Source organism: Telopea speciosissima, chromosome 9, assembly GCF_018873765.1.
Source record: "Telopea speciosissima isolate NSW1024214 ecotype Mountain lineage chromosome 9, Tspe_v1, whole genome shotgun sequence".
Classification (NCBI taxonomy): domain Eukaryota; kingdom Viridiplantae; phylum Streptophyta; class Magnoliopsida; order Proteales; family Proteaceae; genus Telopea; species Telopea speciosissima.
The window spans coordinates 711,739-728,234 of NC_057924.1; the positions used below are offsets into that span (position 1 = coordinate 711,739).

Consider the following 16,496-nt stretch of genomic DNA (forward strand, 5'->3'; position numbering starts at 1 on the left):
CATCAATTCACGGTATAATACAAATAATTAAACAAGAAATTAAATGGAAAAAGATTCATAAGGATATATATGTAATTTTAGATACGATAATTCAATGTCTTGTCTTCTTCAGTTATCCGCCGCTCAATGAAGACAGTGACACTGCAACTTTGCTCTCTCCATACTCATGACTCCCCTCTCCAATCTTCACTAGGAATCTAAATGGATAATCAAAATCCGTATTTGATTCGTGTTAGTATTGATTTATGAGAATCCACCCACGACTTTCGAGGTTACATTAGGATACTCCGATAATATTACTCTCCTATCTCTCTCCTCCTCACATTAAATAACATTGCTGCCTCCTTATGTATGAAATCGTTTCGTTGCTCATTATCGGTGTGTTCTTTCTTGTGCCCTTTTCAGATAATCAGTGCTCCTCATTCAGTTCAATTGACAAGGGATAGAGAGGTCATTTTACAGGGAGAAAGAGAGAGACAGACACAAGGAGGCTGGCGCTGGAGCTACTCTCCCGGACTCTCTTTCCAGACGCACACAAAGCCGAATGATCCGAAGGTTTTATTCTCAGTGAATATTTGTAACTGAAGTGCACTCCTGCCATTATTGAAAACTGGTAGTCGTAAACCCCAACGCTTTGCAGAGATGGAGGAAACACCAATGCCATTTAAAAATCTTCACAACAGAGAATATCAAGGTCACAAGAAGAAGGTAATTGCCTGCCACTTTCACTCTCTCCCGCATATTTGGCCCCTTTTGGTTATTCTTAAGTTGCAGAAACCCTAGATATTGGCTTCCATCCAGGAAAGCATTGGACCCAAAATATATTAATAATTATCTGTTTTTTCCTCCTTAAGGTACATTCGGTGGCATGGAATTGCACAGGCACGAAGCTAGCTTCCGGTTCAGTCGATCAAACAGCTCGTGTTTGGCAAATAGAGCCACACGGCCACGTAAGCTTTTCCCCTCCTCACCTATTCATCTTATATCGCAGAACGTTAAGGTTCTTTGTTCGTTGCGCTTGTATTTATTTCATCGTTGCTGGGGCTTTTGCTGTTCTGAAGTTCACGTTATTTTGTTCTCGAGTGGCAGTCCTGGTGGATCCTTTTGTATCACAATATTCACATTTTCTTCGTTTTTTTCACCGACTGTGTCATAGTTCTTCATTTGGTTAGTCACTTTAAGAAATTGTTGCCGTTTTGACCAATTGGGTAACTAAATCCATTATTTGAAAGTCTCTTATGTCATGATTGTAAATCATATCAGGCTTTGAAGGTGTTTTTTTCCCCATGGTAATTCTGATGTGACTAATCTTTCTACCCATTTTTTTGCAGGGTAAGGTTAAAGACGTCGAGTTGAAAGGGCATACTGATAGTGTGGATCAGCTATGCTGGGACCCCAAACATGCCGATTTAATTGCCACTGCATCGGGTGACAAAACTGTTCGCCTTTGGGATGCTCGGAGTAAGTTGAGCTAACATATCTCTTAAGAATCAATATGTGTTCTCAAAGCACAAATTAATGCTTGATAGAGAAAATACGACTTTAACTTAGTGAGTTCCAAGCTTTTTGCCTTTCAAGAGGAGCTTGTTTTACAAGTGTGATTGCCGTCAAATTGTAGGATGGGAAGCATAAGAGTAGATTAGGGGAATCCTGTAGATTTCCTGTAATTATTAAGATCAGTCTCGTGGGTTGTAGGATATTTAGTTTAGTTGGTTTAGCAAGTAATTTTTGGTTACTTGGTCAGTTTGGTCGTCAAAGATAAGGTCAAAGTGGTCTAGTTCAAGTCGGCTACCGGTCAACAGGTTTTATGGATGGATTGTTGACTTCATTGTAATGACTGCTTTTGGCTGAGGTGTATGCATTCCTGTAGTATTTTTTGCTGACGGATGTTGTGCTATTTCCTGAGTTGCAGGTTTTTTTGCAGTTTATGCTAGTCCTTGCTGCTTCCCCTAGATATTCCACATTTCCACTATTCTTGTTGAGTTCTTTACTTATTTTTTGCTGCGTTTCATACAATTTTGCTTAGTTCTTCATTTCTTGATCAGTTCTTTTAAAGGGTCTGATGCAGTTATGCATAGGGATAATTAGGGATTCCCCCCCCCTCTTTTATTGCAGTTATTTTTGTCAATCTGTACTCATTTTGTTCTTGTTTAGTAGCAGCCCCAAAACCGAGATATGGCAGGTTTCAACTAAAACTCGGTTGAAACCTGGTATTTTTCCAGGCCTACTCGAAACCTTGGTTTTGAGGCTCAGAAAGTGGTTATTTGCCCTCAGTTTTCTGTGCTGCCTATTTTTGACATTTTAAAACCAATCCATGAATTAGTTTCACAAAAAGAACACTCAAAATGGTACTTGAGATGACCCAAGTTTGCTAGTGTATATTGTTCTTGGAAATGATATTGAAGTAGGTTTGGCACTGATTTATGCCAAATATCATTTAAGTAAATGGTTCCATTTACTTAAGATATTATTCATAAATAAGCAAATATCTCCTATTTGAATCCAATAAAAATAGTTAAAAAATTAAATTCCAAAAGGAGCCAAAGAATTTCCTTGATTGGCTTACTAAATCGAATGAATTTTCACTTATAATCCTTTCCGGATGAGAAAAGGTGTGAGGTCATCCTCACCAAGTTAATTGGATATGCATGTTCATGGTGGGATGACGTACTACTTTCGAGGCTTGTTAGGCGACTTGGACCAGTTACTTATTGGAGGCTTTGAAGCAGTTTTGAAACGAGAAGTTCGTTCTTCCTAATTATGAGAATGTGTTATTTTCACAAACTGGTTAACTTCTAGCAAAGAAGCAATGATGTGGATAGTTACACTAAGAATTCCACAAATTGTCTTTGAGGTGCTGACTTTAGGAGACAGACCAACAAGAAGTTCAGAGGTATACTAGTGGGTTAAATACCAAGATTCGAGTAGAGATGGCCAACGAGGATTTCAGGTTAGTTGACGTGGCAACTGTGTATGCTAAGACCGTTGAAGAAAAGTACAATCATTTGAAGGAATTGATCAAGAGATCTTCAGCTTATTGGCCTACACTCAAGATTGTAGAAAGGAAGGTTGAGCCAAGTAAAAAGCCAGAAGTCTCCAAGGGCAATGAGTGGTAGAGGAATATTGTGTGTCAAAATTGTGGTGAGAGAGGTCACTCTGGCAGTAAGGATATGTATGGTAACCTTCCAAAAAAGGGATTCTGGTGTTTTTTTTTGATTTTGGGGGCAGAATTGAAACAGATTATGTATGGCTTGTCTGGTCCGTTTATGTGATTTTTTGAAATGGACCGGGTGATATAATTGATTCTGGCAAGCTTTTGAGAAACACCAAAATGATGTTTCTCACATTTTAGAATCCATTCTACCAATTTTTCGGTGAAACAAGTGGACTTAATTGAATCATGGGCATTGATGGAATTTACCATCAAAACATAACAAGACCTCCCTGCAACTTGACTTCTCTCTCTTTTCTTTCTTCTTCGTCTGCGTTTGAGTAGGCAACTGCCGCAGGCTCTAGCCATCTTGCTACCGACGGCGCTGGCTATTCTATAGTCGGAAGTCATGGTTTGAGGATTATTGAAGGGTTTGATGAAACAGAGAGAGCAAAGCTTAGTGAAAATTAAACCAAACCGTTATAGAGAGTATTAGGAAAGCTCTTATTTAGAGAGTGCAAAGACTGCAATTGGGGAATTTTCAGAATTTTTGGGGATGAAGAGATGGAAAGTCCTCTCCCCAGAAGAACCTTGATTCTTCATTACGGACGACGTCCCTCCTCAACCTCCTCAAGATATGCAGAATTAGAATGAAATACTCTGTATTTGGAGATGATATTCCCTTTTGGCTTTAGTGTTTGGGTTCCTTCATCTGATGCTTCTCTGTTTCCTACGCTTTATTAAAGCAGCCGCTGCAACTCTTCTTCTTCTTTTTCAGATTCTCATCGCTTTTCTTTTATTTTTCCTCTTACCTCTTTCGAACACCCTCTTCCCCTTTTATTCCCATAACCCCAAATCCAACATCTGAAACCCTTTTTCCATTTTCTCTTTGATCACCCCAATCTCATAATCAAAACCCCACCGTCCCTCTTCTCCATCCATTGAAATCTAACCCTCAATCCTTTATTGATCCGATTTATTTGCTTTTTTATTTCTGAAATCTCACTCTCCATTCCACACCTCTAACCGAACCGACCTCTTCTTCTATTTTTTTGAAACCTCAATAGGCAACCCACATCGTGTTAGGGTTTCTCCCACGGTTTTGCTTTAGTTTATGGTAAATCCTTCCAACATTTTTTTCTTGCCATGAATCCAGTGGAGCATCCTCATGGAGGAGGAAACCATGAATCCATATATGTTTCTGTTTCTCTGTAATAGCAGAAACATTTTTTTACCATACAACATTTGTTGGTACAGAATTACTCCAAATATCCAGAAACAGAAAAAACCAATTTTGACTCGGAATCAATTTTTTGAAACAAAATGGTTGCCAATTTGCCATACATACTTTAGTTCTAACACTGCCCCATCCTTTGACTATGGTTGAGTTGGAGTAGTTGTTGGTCAATATGAACAAGGATGATGTGGATATTCCTGAACCTTTTCCTCCTGGTGCAGATGATGGCCCCGATGATGGTCATGATGATGAGATTGAAGCTCACTCTACTAATCTTACATCATTCTCAAATAGATTAGTTGAGAAAGCCAAGGTACTAAAACTCGGGTCTCGGTACCCACTCGACTCTTGGAAAAACCGAGACGAGTAGAGATCTCGCTGAGTTGGTGCATTTTTTTTTTTCAACTCAAAGCCTCAACTTTGGGTCAACCCGAGATCTGGACCCGAGATCCGAGATCTCGCCGAGATATGTCGAGTTTTGTCCAATTAGGTAAGGTATTTTAGTGGTAGGTGGGTTAAAATAATGGGTCGAAACCGAGATCCAGCCGAGATCCGAGATCTTGCCGAGATATTGCACTTTTGAGACTCGTGGGCAGACTCATCTTGGCTTTTCCAAAAACCGAGAAACTCGGCGAGATCTCGCCAGAACTATGGAGAAAGCTCCCCTGGTCAGACAAAAGGGTATTCTTCTACACCGTGATGGTTTTACGGATGTTCATACAGTAATTGATACTAGGGTAGAAGCAAGTTTTATCTTTGCTATTTTGTTCAAGCATTCAACCTCCCGTAGAAGCACCTCTACAAGAAGATTCATGTGCGGGGTTTTGGACTTAGAGCCCGAGAAGAGGCCAGTGTAGTAGCTCGGATACACCTATAGTTTGGGCTAGTCATCTTGTTGGCACATTGTGACATTCTTCTAGGACGACATTGGCAAGGAAAGGCTGGTATTCTCTACAATGGTGCATGGAACACCACCAAGGTAAAACTAGGTCTACATACTTAATGTTGCCACATGCATTATCAGACATACCTCGTCGGCAATTGTCTCCCCCTCTAGTTATGAGTCACTCTCTCCTCCCCACTCATGGAATTGCTGTTCAACTGTCTTCCCAAGATGTGTCGCTTCATCGTCGAATTCATTACAAGCATTTGAGTTCGCGACGTAACTCGATGGAGTCGAGTTCTATTAAGAGCAGGAGAGTTGATGTAGTTATGCATAAGTTTAATTAGTGATTTTGTTCCTCTTTTATTGGAGTTGCTTTTGTCAACTTGTACTCCTTTTGTTATGCTTGTTTAGTAGCAGTAGGTGTCCAAGTTAGTTTGAACTCTATCTTTAGCTCGGTTTCAATATATGAATAGGTGTGTTTTGAGTCTTTATATACTATCATGTAACCATCGTAGCTTTTGGTTTTGGGATTGGAATGAAATCTTCATTGGTATTGCTGCCAAGTGCTGCGTGTGCGCGACTTCCTCTTCTCAGTTCCTCCCTCTTGTTCCAGGTGTGACTTTCCCTACTCTCATCTTTCATCATCTTCTTCTTTCTCCCTGTTGTTATCTGGTTGTTCTTTATTTTCTATTACTGTTTCCTTTCTTCTCTACTGCTAACGGTAACATAAACGGAAGGAAGTGAGTTGTTGAGTTTCCATACTTGCTTGGAATGGGCTGGAATCTCGAGCAAGGATACCTTGTTCTAGGTGACTTAATCACTAGTTCTTCGTATCCAACAGAGCCTCCCATCGTGAGTTTTTCAGCAGAGATCAAATCTGACCTCTATGCTACCACCTGGATTGATTTCAGACCTCAAATTTCTGCCTTCAGGTACTGTTTTGGGCTGGTTATTACTTATTACTTGCAATCAAAGGGGCTGGTTGTAAGGATCTTAGCACTAAACTTTCAGACCCAAAGGAGCGGTATTGAAGGAGATACTTCACCCTATTCAAATCTGGTTTGAGTCGTGAAGAACCTGCTCACGATTCCAAGGTTGAAGATGAAAATTTCTTTTATTTACTATTAATACATGTGATGTAAATACATTGATACCCTTCCTTCTTATGAATTGTTTCCATTTAATCCCTTCTTACTTTAATTTCCAGCATTTTCCTCACCTCTTTACATCAATCCCTGTTTGCTCCCATAATTTGTTTTCTTATTTTGAAGGGGTTGATATTGTCTCTTAATTATGAAACTGTCACTACCGTTGTTAATGTGCTATTTATCATTTGGGTGGGCCAATAGTGACCTACATCAGGGTTTTGAAACCCTAGGTTGCATCAGGGTCCTTAATTTTGAGTTCTTAATGAATTTTTATTAATATATCTGAATATAGCTAAAGTTTTCTTGAATTCAGTTCAAGAAATTAATTACTATTCAATTGATTTCTTATAATTTTATCAATTTGATGTTAGGTATCAACTTTCTTAAGGTAAGGCTTGATTTGATAAACTTATTTTTAATCTTCTACCCTATTCCTCTTATTGTTTTCTTTCTATTGTTTATTAAAAAGTCTATATACTTGTCTGTTTGCTTCCCTAGCAGTCCTAGTTCTTCGTAGGGTTTTCCAAGATGCTTCTTGGGCCTGGAAAAGCATTGGAATAGCAGGGTTTTGTTAAAACAGGGAGTGATTTGGGGCGTTGACAAGTAGCAGAAAGGTCTGAGTTTGAGAGGATAATTGGATTGTTGATCTGCCTTCGGAAAATTTTGACCCCAGGGCCAGGATGGAAGGCCAGCTTGGGTGTTAACTGATTGATGATATAAACTAAGAGCTGGCGTTGAGATTGTGTTAGTTCAAAGCAGTTCTTAAAATTCATCTTGGCTTACTGGATAGGCAGTTTAGAGCATAGTTGTCAAGGCATCGCCTAGGCGTCTAGGTGCCTTGCCCTCGCCTTGAATTCTGGTGTCGCCTTGTTTTTTAACCCTCTCGACCGCCTTGATTCGCCTAGGCGCCTTAACAAGTATGGTTTAGAGTTCGAACTCTAGTCCTTTGAATTGTACCCGCCCATAAAAAAGAAAGTAATAAATATTCTACATCAACTGTCTGACGCAACATGTTTCTACCAACAATAGAGATTGGGTTTCCCCCATCATATCAAGGTTGGGGAGGGGGAAGCATATAATGGTATTTATTACTTGGGAGAAGGTTGTTGAAGCCCATCTGAGAAGAGAGACTCATCTCGAAGAATCAATTTGGTTTTATGCCAGGTAGATCCATGACAAAAACTATCTACCTATTGAGGAAGCTCATGGAAAGATGTAAAGCTAGCAAGAAGGATCTCCATATGATCTTTATTTTCATGGAGAAAGCTTATGACATAATCCTTGGCGATTTAATCCAGCATGTTCTTGCGAAGAGAGGGGTGTTGAATAAATATATAGATGTAAATAAAGATATGTATGAGGGTGTAGTGCCTAGTGTGAGATCTGTGGGAGGCCAGGGCAAGGAATTCCCAATTACGGTTTGGTCAAGGTTCGAGAACTCGCGAGATCTCGCCGAGTTTCTCGGTTTTGGGCAAAACCGAGTCGAGTTGCTAGTCGGTTCCTAAAAGTGCAATTTTTCGGCCGAGATCTCGAAGGTGAAAATCAAGATATTTTTAGTACAAAAAAAACAATATCTCGCCGAGATCTCGGCGATATCTCGGTTGGGCCCAAAGGTGCTATTTACTTGTATTCAGCCCAATTTTCACCCAAAAACCCATTTCCAACATAAGAGAGAGCAGGAACAGAAGTTCTTAGGCTCTAAACCAAGGGGAAAAACACCTCTCCTTCAAATTTCTTCTTCTTTCTTTCGATTGTTGGATGGAATGCACTGTTTGGAGTTAGATTGAAGTGCCAAAGTGAAGATTCAAGTGCCAATTTGGAGCATCATCACCTATTTGCAAGATTTCAAAGGTGTTTTCTATTTCTTCCCCAAATCTATTTTTTCCAAAAAAATTTTTTGTAATCCTTGTTAGATTCATGTGGTTTTAATATATGTTGAACATCTTTGCCCGATCTATCACTTCATGGAGTCGGATTTTTTTTTTTCAGTTAATAAATTATTTATTATAATTTCTGGAAAAATAAATGATTTATTTGAAAAAAGAAAATGAAAAAAATAGGATGAATAGTGATTGTTTGAAAATGATTTTCATATATGTTAAACTACTTGGGATGCTCTACAGCCCCATGGATTAATTTTTTATTTTCACCCATTAAAAAAATTATTTTATTTTTCAGATTTAATAAATATATTATAAAAATTAAAAAAATATATATAATATTAAGGAAAAATACTTATTGCTTATGAAAAATTATGTACAACATATGTACATAATATTCAACTTCAAATGGTGTCAAATTCATCATTACATTATATTTTTCTTATACTTTAAGGTATAAATAGTTTTAAAAAAAATTCAAAATATTATTTTTAATTAACAAATAAATACTAGGGTTAGGGGATAAATAAGAGATAGTTATTTCATAGTTCTAGTAGCTTGACATTACGTTTAAGAGTTATGAATAGCATACTTTAAGTCTTGAATACCTTACTTTAAGTGATCCATGGTTATTAATACATGCTTTTTTATGTAATGATGTAAAACATAAGACATTTTGTATACAATGTCGATATAGCATGGCAACATGGAGTTCCCATGTCTGAGACAAAAGAAGTCCAAATGCAATTATTGTGGGAAGTTGCTATCCGGAGGAGCCACCAGGTTAAAGCAACACTTATGCAGTCAGCAAGGATGTTTCATCATGCCCAAATGTTCCTATCCAAGTGAAAGTGGCAATGACATAACATTTGAAAGGAGGAAGATTAAAAAAATCGAGAGGGAAAGAATGCAACAAGAGTTTAATGAGGCAATACTAGAGAGGGTCATGCAGAGGTCCGTGGCGGAGATGATATCGACATTGGGCCTCCACCTGGTGAGTTTCAATCAAAGGTTGAATGGAGAATTTACCAGAGACTTTGGGCGAGAGCAGACAAAGTTTTCATTTTGATAATATAAGAGCATATGAGCAAGCAAGAGGAGTGGTGGATGCGCTCAGTGCACTGATCAAGAAGATGAGAAGAGGAGAAGCACTGGGACAAGAAATATACCACGACCCCAAACCCGACCACGAGTACAAGGTCAGAACCCGTTTTGAGCAGGATCCCACCACTTTTAGGCAACAAGATGTCTACCAGCCAACCATCCCACAAGTATTTGGTGGTAAACAAGAGAAAGCACGAAAAGCCTTCAGCAAGTTCATGCTTTACCATGACATTCCAGCCAATGTAGCATAAGGAACATAATATAATGCATTCCTTGATGCTGCAGGGAGGGTTGGTGCAGGATGGAAGGGACCTTCACCATTTGAATTATACAATGTATATTTGCCTCAGGAGGTAGAGGAGCTAAAAGAATACATTGATGGTTTGAAGCCAATGTGGGAGACATATGGGGTTACTCTTATGGCTGATGGTTGGACTGGACCTACTAGGCTGTCCATCATAAATTTCATGGTGAGTTGCAATGGAAAGACTATATTCTTGAAGTTTATCGATGCATCAAAGCATATAAAGGATGTATCATACTTGTATAAGGAGTTGAAGCAAGTGGTGGAGGAGGTAGGACCAAGGAACGTTATCCAAATTGTGGCGGATAACGGTTCCAACTATAAAAAGGCTGGAGAGAAGTTGATGAATAAGAAGAGTAAGAGGATCCGGCTCTTTTGGACCCCATGTGCAGCCCATTCTATTGATTTAATCTCTGAAGGACATGGGGAAAAAGACTTTGGTGGCGGGTGTGGTAAATAGGGCAAGACAAGTAACAACTTTTGTGTACAACCATTCTTATGCTTTAGCCTTGATGAGGGAGAAATGTAATGGAGATTTAGTGAGGCCTGGTGTCACTCGATTTGCCACCAATTACATTGCATTGATGAGCTTTCAGAGTAAGGCGATAGGTCTAAGGTGTATGTTTGCAAGTCATGAATGGTTTGGTTGGCAAGGTTCTAAGTCGGAAGAAGCAAAGGTAGCACAATGCGGACCATTGCAAATGATGGATTTTGGAAGGACTTGGGGAAAGTGGTTGGCATATTAGAGCCAGTGGTGGCGATCGAGGATGGTTGATACGAGAAGAAGCCTACTTTGGGCCACATTTATTGCCATCAAAAATGAAGGAAATGGTTAGAGTCGCTATACCTCGAAGTGCAAAGTCCTACACTAACATCATTGATGAGCGGTGGGAGAAGCACTTGAGTCATCCATTGCATAAGGCTGGTGAGTTCAACATACTTTATACTTTAAATGTTATAACTTTTTTACATTTACATATTCAAAACCCTAAAGGCATTAAAACGATTAAGTCACTAACAAATCATAATTATGGTGTTTACTTTACCAGCATACTATTTGAATCCAAAGTATCACTACTCCCATGATCTTGGGCTAGACATAGAATTGTTAGAGGCGTTCAAGTCATTACTCGAAGTTGGAGCCCCATCCAAAGACACAAGCTGCTTGCAATGATGAGGTGAGAGTATGGGACTTTGGCACTTTGGTAGTTAGTTTATGAATGTAATTACTAAATAGGAAATACTAATGCCTCAAATTGAAAATAGATCAAATACTCCAGAGAGGCCTCAGCAAGTTTCGGTCGACTAGCTGTAGTGGAGGGTAGACAAAAGTCAGACCCTGGTAGGTGGCATGATATTACATTTATGAATTATAATTTTATCTCTTTAGAATGTACATATTCTTACTATTCTATATTTGTAATGCTGTGCGGTGGGTGCTTTATAGTACAAGTTCGTGACCTGAGGAAGGTAGCGGTGAGAGTGCTCTCACAAACTTGTTCATCCTCCGGATGTGAGCGCAATGGAGTACATTCTCATGATATCAGGCGAATAGGTTGGTATACATTGAGAAGGAGAGGCGGAATAGGTTGAAGGTAGCGAACTTGTTCATCCTCGGATGGGCAATGAGTACATTCTCATGATACTTAAAGAGCGAATAGGTTGGATGCGGCTTGTGTATGGCTCTGATATGAGATTAAGGATGAGGCACATACGTGAAGGAATTGAGGCCAATGATAAAGAACCCATTGAACTATCCAACATTTTTCAAGAGGACTCTGATGACGATGAGGATCCCCTATTCCAGTGGGTGAGGGATCGTGGTACACCTGATATGGATCAATCTGGGGGTAGGCCCGACCCCACCATTGCGTCTGTAACCGGCATTGATGTTGATGAATATATGTCGACGCTAGAGGGACGTGCACATGCAGAGTCACCGAAACCTTTTGAGCTTGCTGTAGGAAGTCCTGCTGATGATGATGATGGTGGTGGTGATGACACTGGTGATGCTAGTGATGGTGATGGTGATGCTGGTGGTGGTGAAGCTGCTGCTGCTAGTGGCATGCGGAGTGGCGGTTATTATGATGATCGTCGTGAGGGGATGCGCGGCGTGTACGAAGCGGTTGGGCGCGAGGAGGACCTGTGCGTTTCAGGTGAGTCTCGGTTCTGCGTGCCACTCAAGATCAAGACCATGGTGGCCACCCTAAAACATACAACAGAAAGAAGGGTCGCAAACACTCACATCAGTCATATGCTCAGGAGGAGGACAACAGCAGTATGAACACTATGCTTACAAGTTTCGGAAACATGAGTATAGATACTACTAGTGAGCATCAGTCATGGCAATCATCTCAGCATCATCATGGCTATGACTATGGCTAGCAGAGCACCGGTTCTGATTATAGTGCCTATGGTCAGTATGGGCAGTCAGCAGCTGAGTATGACAGTCAAAGCTCTGGGTCAGGTGTTGGGTATACATTCCTAGTCCCAAACCAGTCATACATGCCTCAAACTCAATATGACAGTAGCAGTGGATCCTATACCTCATACCAACAACCTCCCATGTACCCTAAGATAGGGAGATTGGTATATGTTGATCAGAAGACTTATATGGAAGTTGTGTCACACTATCTGCAACACTTTAGCAATTCCATGACATGGAAATTCTATGTGGATCGATATAGGGATGAATTTCTTGTTCAATCTCATTTTATGTAACAAATTAAGTGAACATTGATGTAATGTACATTTTATTTGAATGTTTTGATTGATGTGTGCTAATTAGAATGTTTTGATTGCTAATTTGCTATGTTTTACTAAATTATATATAGATTATGTTGTTTTAGTACGACTCGTCGCCTACCAACCTATGGTCCAAAGTGAAACTCATATTTGGACTTGTTTTTTGGCAAATCTGGGCATGCCATTGTGTTTAAATGGCCTGAAATAGGCTGGATACCAAGTTTCAGACCCAAAATATGTGTATAACCCACCGAGTTGGGGGTCTGAGTCCCAAAAAAAAAAAAAAATGCATCAACTCGCCGAGATCTCGGTGAGATCTCGGCTCGACTCGGTTTCTAGCCTGGCCGAGATGCCACCAAGACCCAAGTTTTCGAACCTTGGGTTTGGTTACATCAAGGATCAGCTCTAAGCCTTTATTTGTTTGCGCTTATCATGGATGAATTAACCAAGAACATCCAAGACAAGGTATCCTGGTGTATGCTCTTCACTGATGATATCGTTTTGGTGGATGAGACAAAAGCAAGGATTAACGCTAAGTTAGAGTTGTGGAGATCGACCTTAGAAACAAGAGGCTTTAAGATTAGTAGTTCAAAGACGAAGTATATGATGTGTAACTGTAGTCACACTATGAGGGATGATGATATGATGAAAATTGAGGAGAGAGAGATACTGCCAAATGACTATTTCAGATATCTGGGGTTTATCATACACAAAGAAGGGGACACAGATGATGCTGCTTCATAAAGAATTAAAGTGGGATGGATGAAGTGGAGAGGTGCGGCCGGAGTACTGTGTTACCAACACATTCCTTTAAAGTTTAAAGGGAAGTTCTACAGGGCTGTTGTCTTACCAACTATGATGTATGGGGCAGAATGTTGGGCAGTTAAGAAGTGCCATGTAACGAAGCTATGTGTTGCAAAGATGAGGATGTTAAGATGTATGTGTGGTAAAACTAGGAAGGATAAAGTGAAGAACGAACATATTAGAGCTGATGTGGGAGTTGCCCCGATCAACGACAAGCTCCGAGAATGTCGTTTAAGGTGGTTTGACCATGTGCAACGGAGGCCTGGGGATGCCCCAATAAGGAGTGAGTTGATTCCGATTGAAGTAGCTAAAAGAGCTAGGGGCGGGCCTAAAATTTTCATAGGTGAGGTTGTGAAGAATGACATGTATAGTATGGGTTTTGTGTCAAGTTTGACCTCAGATAGAGCCTATTTGAGGGGAAGGATCCACGTTGTTGACAGACTCGACACTATGTAGCTGAGATTTTCCTGATTTCCTAGGCTATCCTCTTTCCTCTTACTTTCATTTTTCATTTTCCATTTCTCACTTTTCTTATCTCATTTCTTCATTTGTACTTTTCATCCATGTTACTTTCCTTTCCCTACTTTGTTTTGAAAGGATCTATGTAGCTGACCCCATTTAGTTGGGATAAGCCTGAGTTGTTGTTGTTGTAGTAAACAAGGAAGGTGGGACTTTGAGAATTTGAGGGAGACATTAATACAATGTGGAATGAGATGACTACTTGTATTAAAAGGTTGCTAAAGATGTCTTAGGTGAATTAAGAGGAAAACGTCATTCCTCTAGAGAGACTTGGTAGTGGGATGATGAGAGGTTCAAGTAACCATTAAGACTAAGAAAACTAGTTTTATGACATGTCAACGGACTAAGGTTGTAGAGGATCTACTAAGGTATGGTTTTGCCAAAAATGAAGCTAAGAAGGAAAAGCAAGGGGCGAAGAAATATGAAGATCTTTATAACAACCTGAGCACAAAGGAGAAAAAGCTATCTATAAGATAGCTAAAGTGAGGGAAAGGAAGAATAGAGATCTCGACCATGTTAGATGTATTAAAAGTGAAGATGGTAAAGTACTAATAAGGGATGGGGACATTAAGAAGAGATGGGAAGGTTATTTCTGCAGCTTACTAAATGAAGAGACTTCAAGTAATAGTGTTCTGGAAGACTGCATTACCCATCAAAACACCACATGCCGATATATAAAAAAAATTAGGGTGTTTGAAGTAAAAGAAGCTTTAAGGAAGATGAAAGTAGGGAAGGCACAAGGCCCAGATGAGGTCCCAATATAAGTGTGGAAGAGCTTAGGAATCTGTGGTTTATCTTGGCTAACCAAGTTGTTAATAAGATTATGTGCACAAGGAAACTGCTGGATGAATGGAGGAGAAGCATCATGGATTCGATTTATGAAAATAAAGGTGATATTCAGAGTTGCAATAACTATAGAGGCATAAAACTAATGAGTCATACTATGAAATTATGGGAGGGTTATTGAAACCCACCGAAGACAAGAAACTACTATTATGGAGAACCAATTTGGTTTTATGCCAGGAAGATCCACGACAAAAGCTATTTACTTAGGGGACTAATGGAAAGATTAGAGGTTGTAAGAAGGTTTTTCATATGGTCTTTATTGACCTAGAAAAAGCTTATGACAGAGTCCTTTGAGAGTTAATATGGCAAGTACTAGAGAAGAGAAGTGTTTCAAGTAAATATGTGGTTTTAATTAAAGATATGTATGGTGGTGCAGTGACAAGTATAAGAATTGTGGGGGTTCAAGGCAGTGAATTTCCAATTACAATTCGATTACACCATGGATCAACTTTAAGCCCTTATTTGTTTGCGCTTATCATGGATGATTTAACCGGAGACATTCAAGATGAGGTTTCTAGGTGTATGCTTTTTGCTGATGATATTGTTTTGGTAGATGAGACAAAAGCAGGGGTTAACACAAAGTTTGAGTTATAGAGATCAACCTTAGAATCAAATGGTTTTAAGATAAGTAGAATGTAGACGGAGTATATGGTGTGTAACTTTAGTTACACCAGGATGGATAATGAGGTGGTGAAAATTGATGAGGGGGAGATTCTGTAAAGTGATTATTTTAGGTATCTGGGTTCAATCATAAATAAAAAAAAGTGATATAGAGGATGATTATTCAAGAGAATTGAAATAGGATGGATGAACTGGAGAGGTTTGTCTGGAGTGTTTTGTGATTGGCGTATTCCTATAAAACTTTAAAGGAAAATTTTATAGGATAGTCATATGTATGATGTGTGGTGCGGAATGTTGGGCAGTTAGGAATCATCGTATAAATAAACTCAGTGTAGCGGAGATGAGGAGAGAGAGAGAACATCCTCAACAAGTTCATCCCTAGCTTGCTTCTTGGCCCCCTTTGGACCATACCCTCTGAGGAAGAGATCGTATCTTCTGTCCTTTCTCACAAAGCCAACAAATCTCTTGGTTTGGACAGGTTTAGCATGGGATTTTACTCCATCGCGTGGATATCATTAAAGTGGATCTTATTAAGGCCATTTAGAGTTTCTTCTTCAAACTAGATCAGATTAAAGGGATTAATCACACCTTTCTCTTTAGGTTTATCGCCCTTTACAACTTGCTTTACAAGTTTATTGCTAAAGTCTTCGCAAACAAGCTCAAGTTGGTGGTAGACTCTCTAGTACCAGTCCACTTTCATCCCAAGCTGATGCACATTTCAGATAACATTCTTCTCTGTAATGAGCTGGTCCGAGGATTTGACAGAAATAACCATCCCCGTTGCCCTCATGAAGATTGATATCCACAAAGTGTTAAAGTCTTTGAGGTGGGACTTCATTGTCAACATCTTGTCAAATATAGCTTTCCCCACCTCTCATCAACTGAATCATTCACTACATCTCCTCAGTCCACTTATCAGTTCTTACTAATGGCTCCCCCGCTGGCTACTTTTGTGAAAACCATTGTAAATAAACTTTGGAACTTGTGTGATTTCAGGTTCTAGTTCTGTGTCCATGGTTGCCTCGATGCTGTTGCCTGCATCTGTTGAGGACATAGATCAATCCCTCGACACACCTATGGAGGATTCCAGGGAATCTTCCCAGCTTGCTATTCTGGAGTCAGAGGACCCTGCTGGTACCCTACACCAGAGCTACCTATGTCAGATCTGTTGGCTGGACAGCATGCAGAACCTTTCTATCTCTTAAACCTGCCGTAAGTACTATTTACTTATATTGTATGTTGTATTATATT

At 39.6% G+C, this 16,496-nt stretch overlaps 1 protein-coding gene across 3 annotated transcripts in view; it reads left to right on the forward strand.

Annotated features, from left to right (window-relative positions):
* The first annotated feature begins 578 nt into the window (after positions 1-578).
* LOC122640423 (THO complex subunit 3) overlaps positions 579-16,496 on the forward strand; it is a 36,797-nt gene continuing 20,879 nt past the window's right edge. For all 3 annotated transcript variants that reach the window (XR_006329658.1, XM_043833610.1, XM_043833611.1), the window contains exons 1-3: positions 579-708; positions 855-950; positions 1,332-1,461. Coding sequence is in view for 2 of the 3 variants with exons in the window: in XM_043833610.1 (XP_043689545.1) it covers positions 643-708; positions 855-950; positions 1,332-1,461 (292 nt within the window). In the remaining variant the exon portion in view is untranslated. The remainder of the gene's footprint in view (positions 709-854; positions 951-1,331; positions 1,462-16,496) is intronic.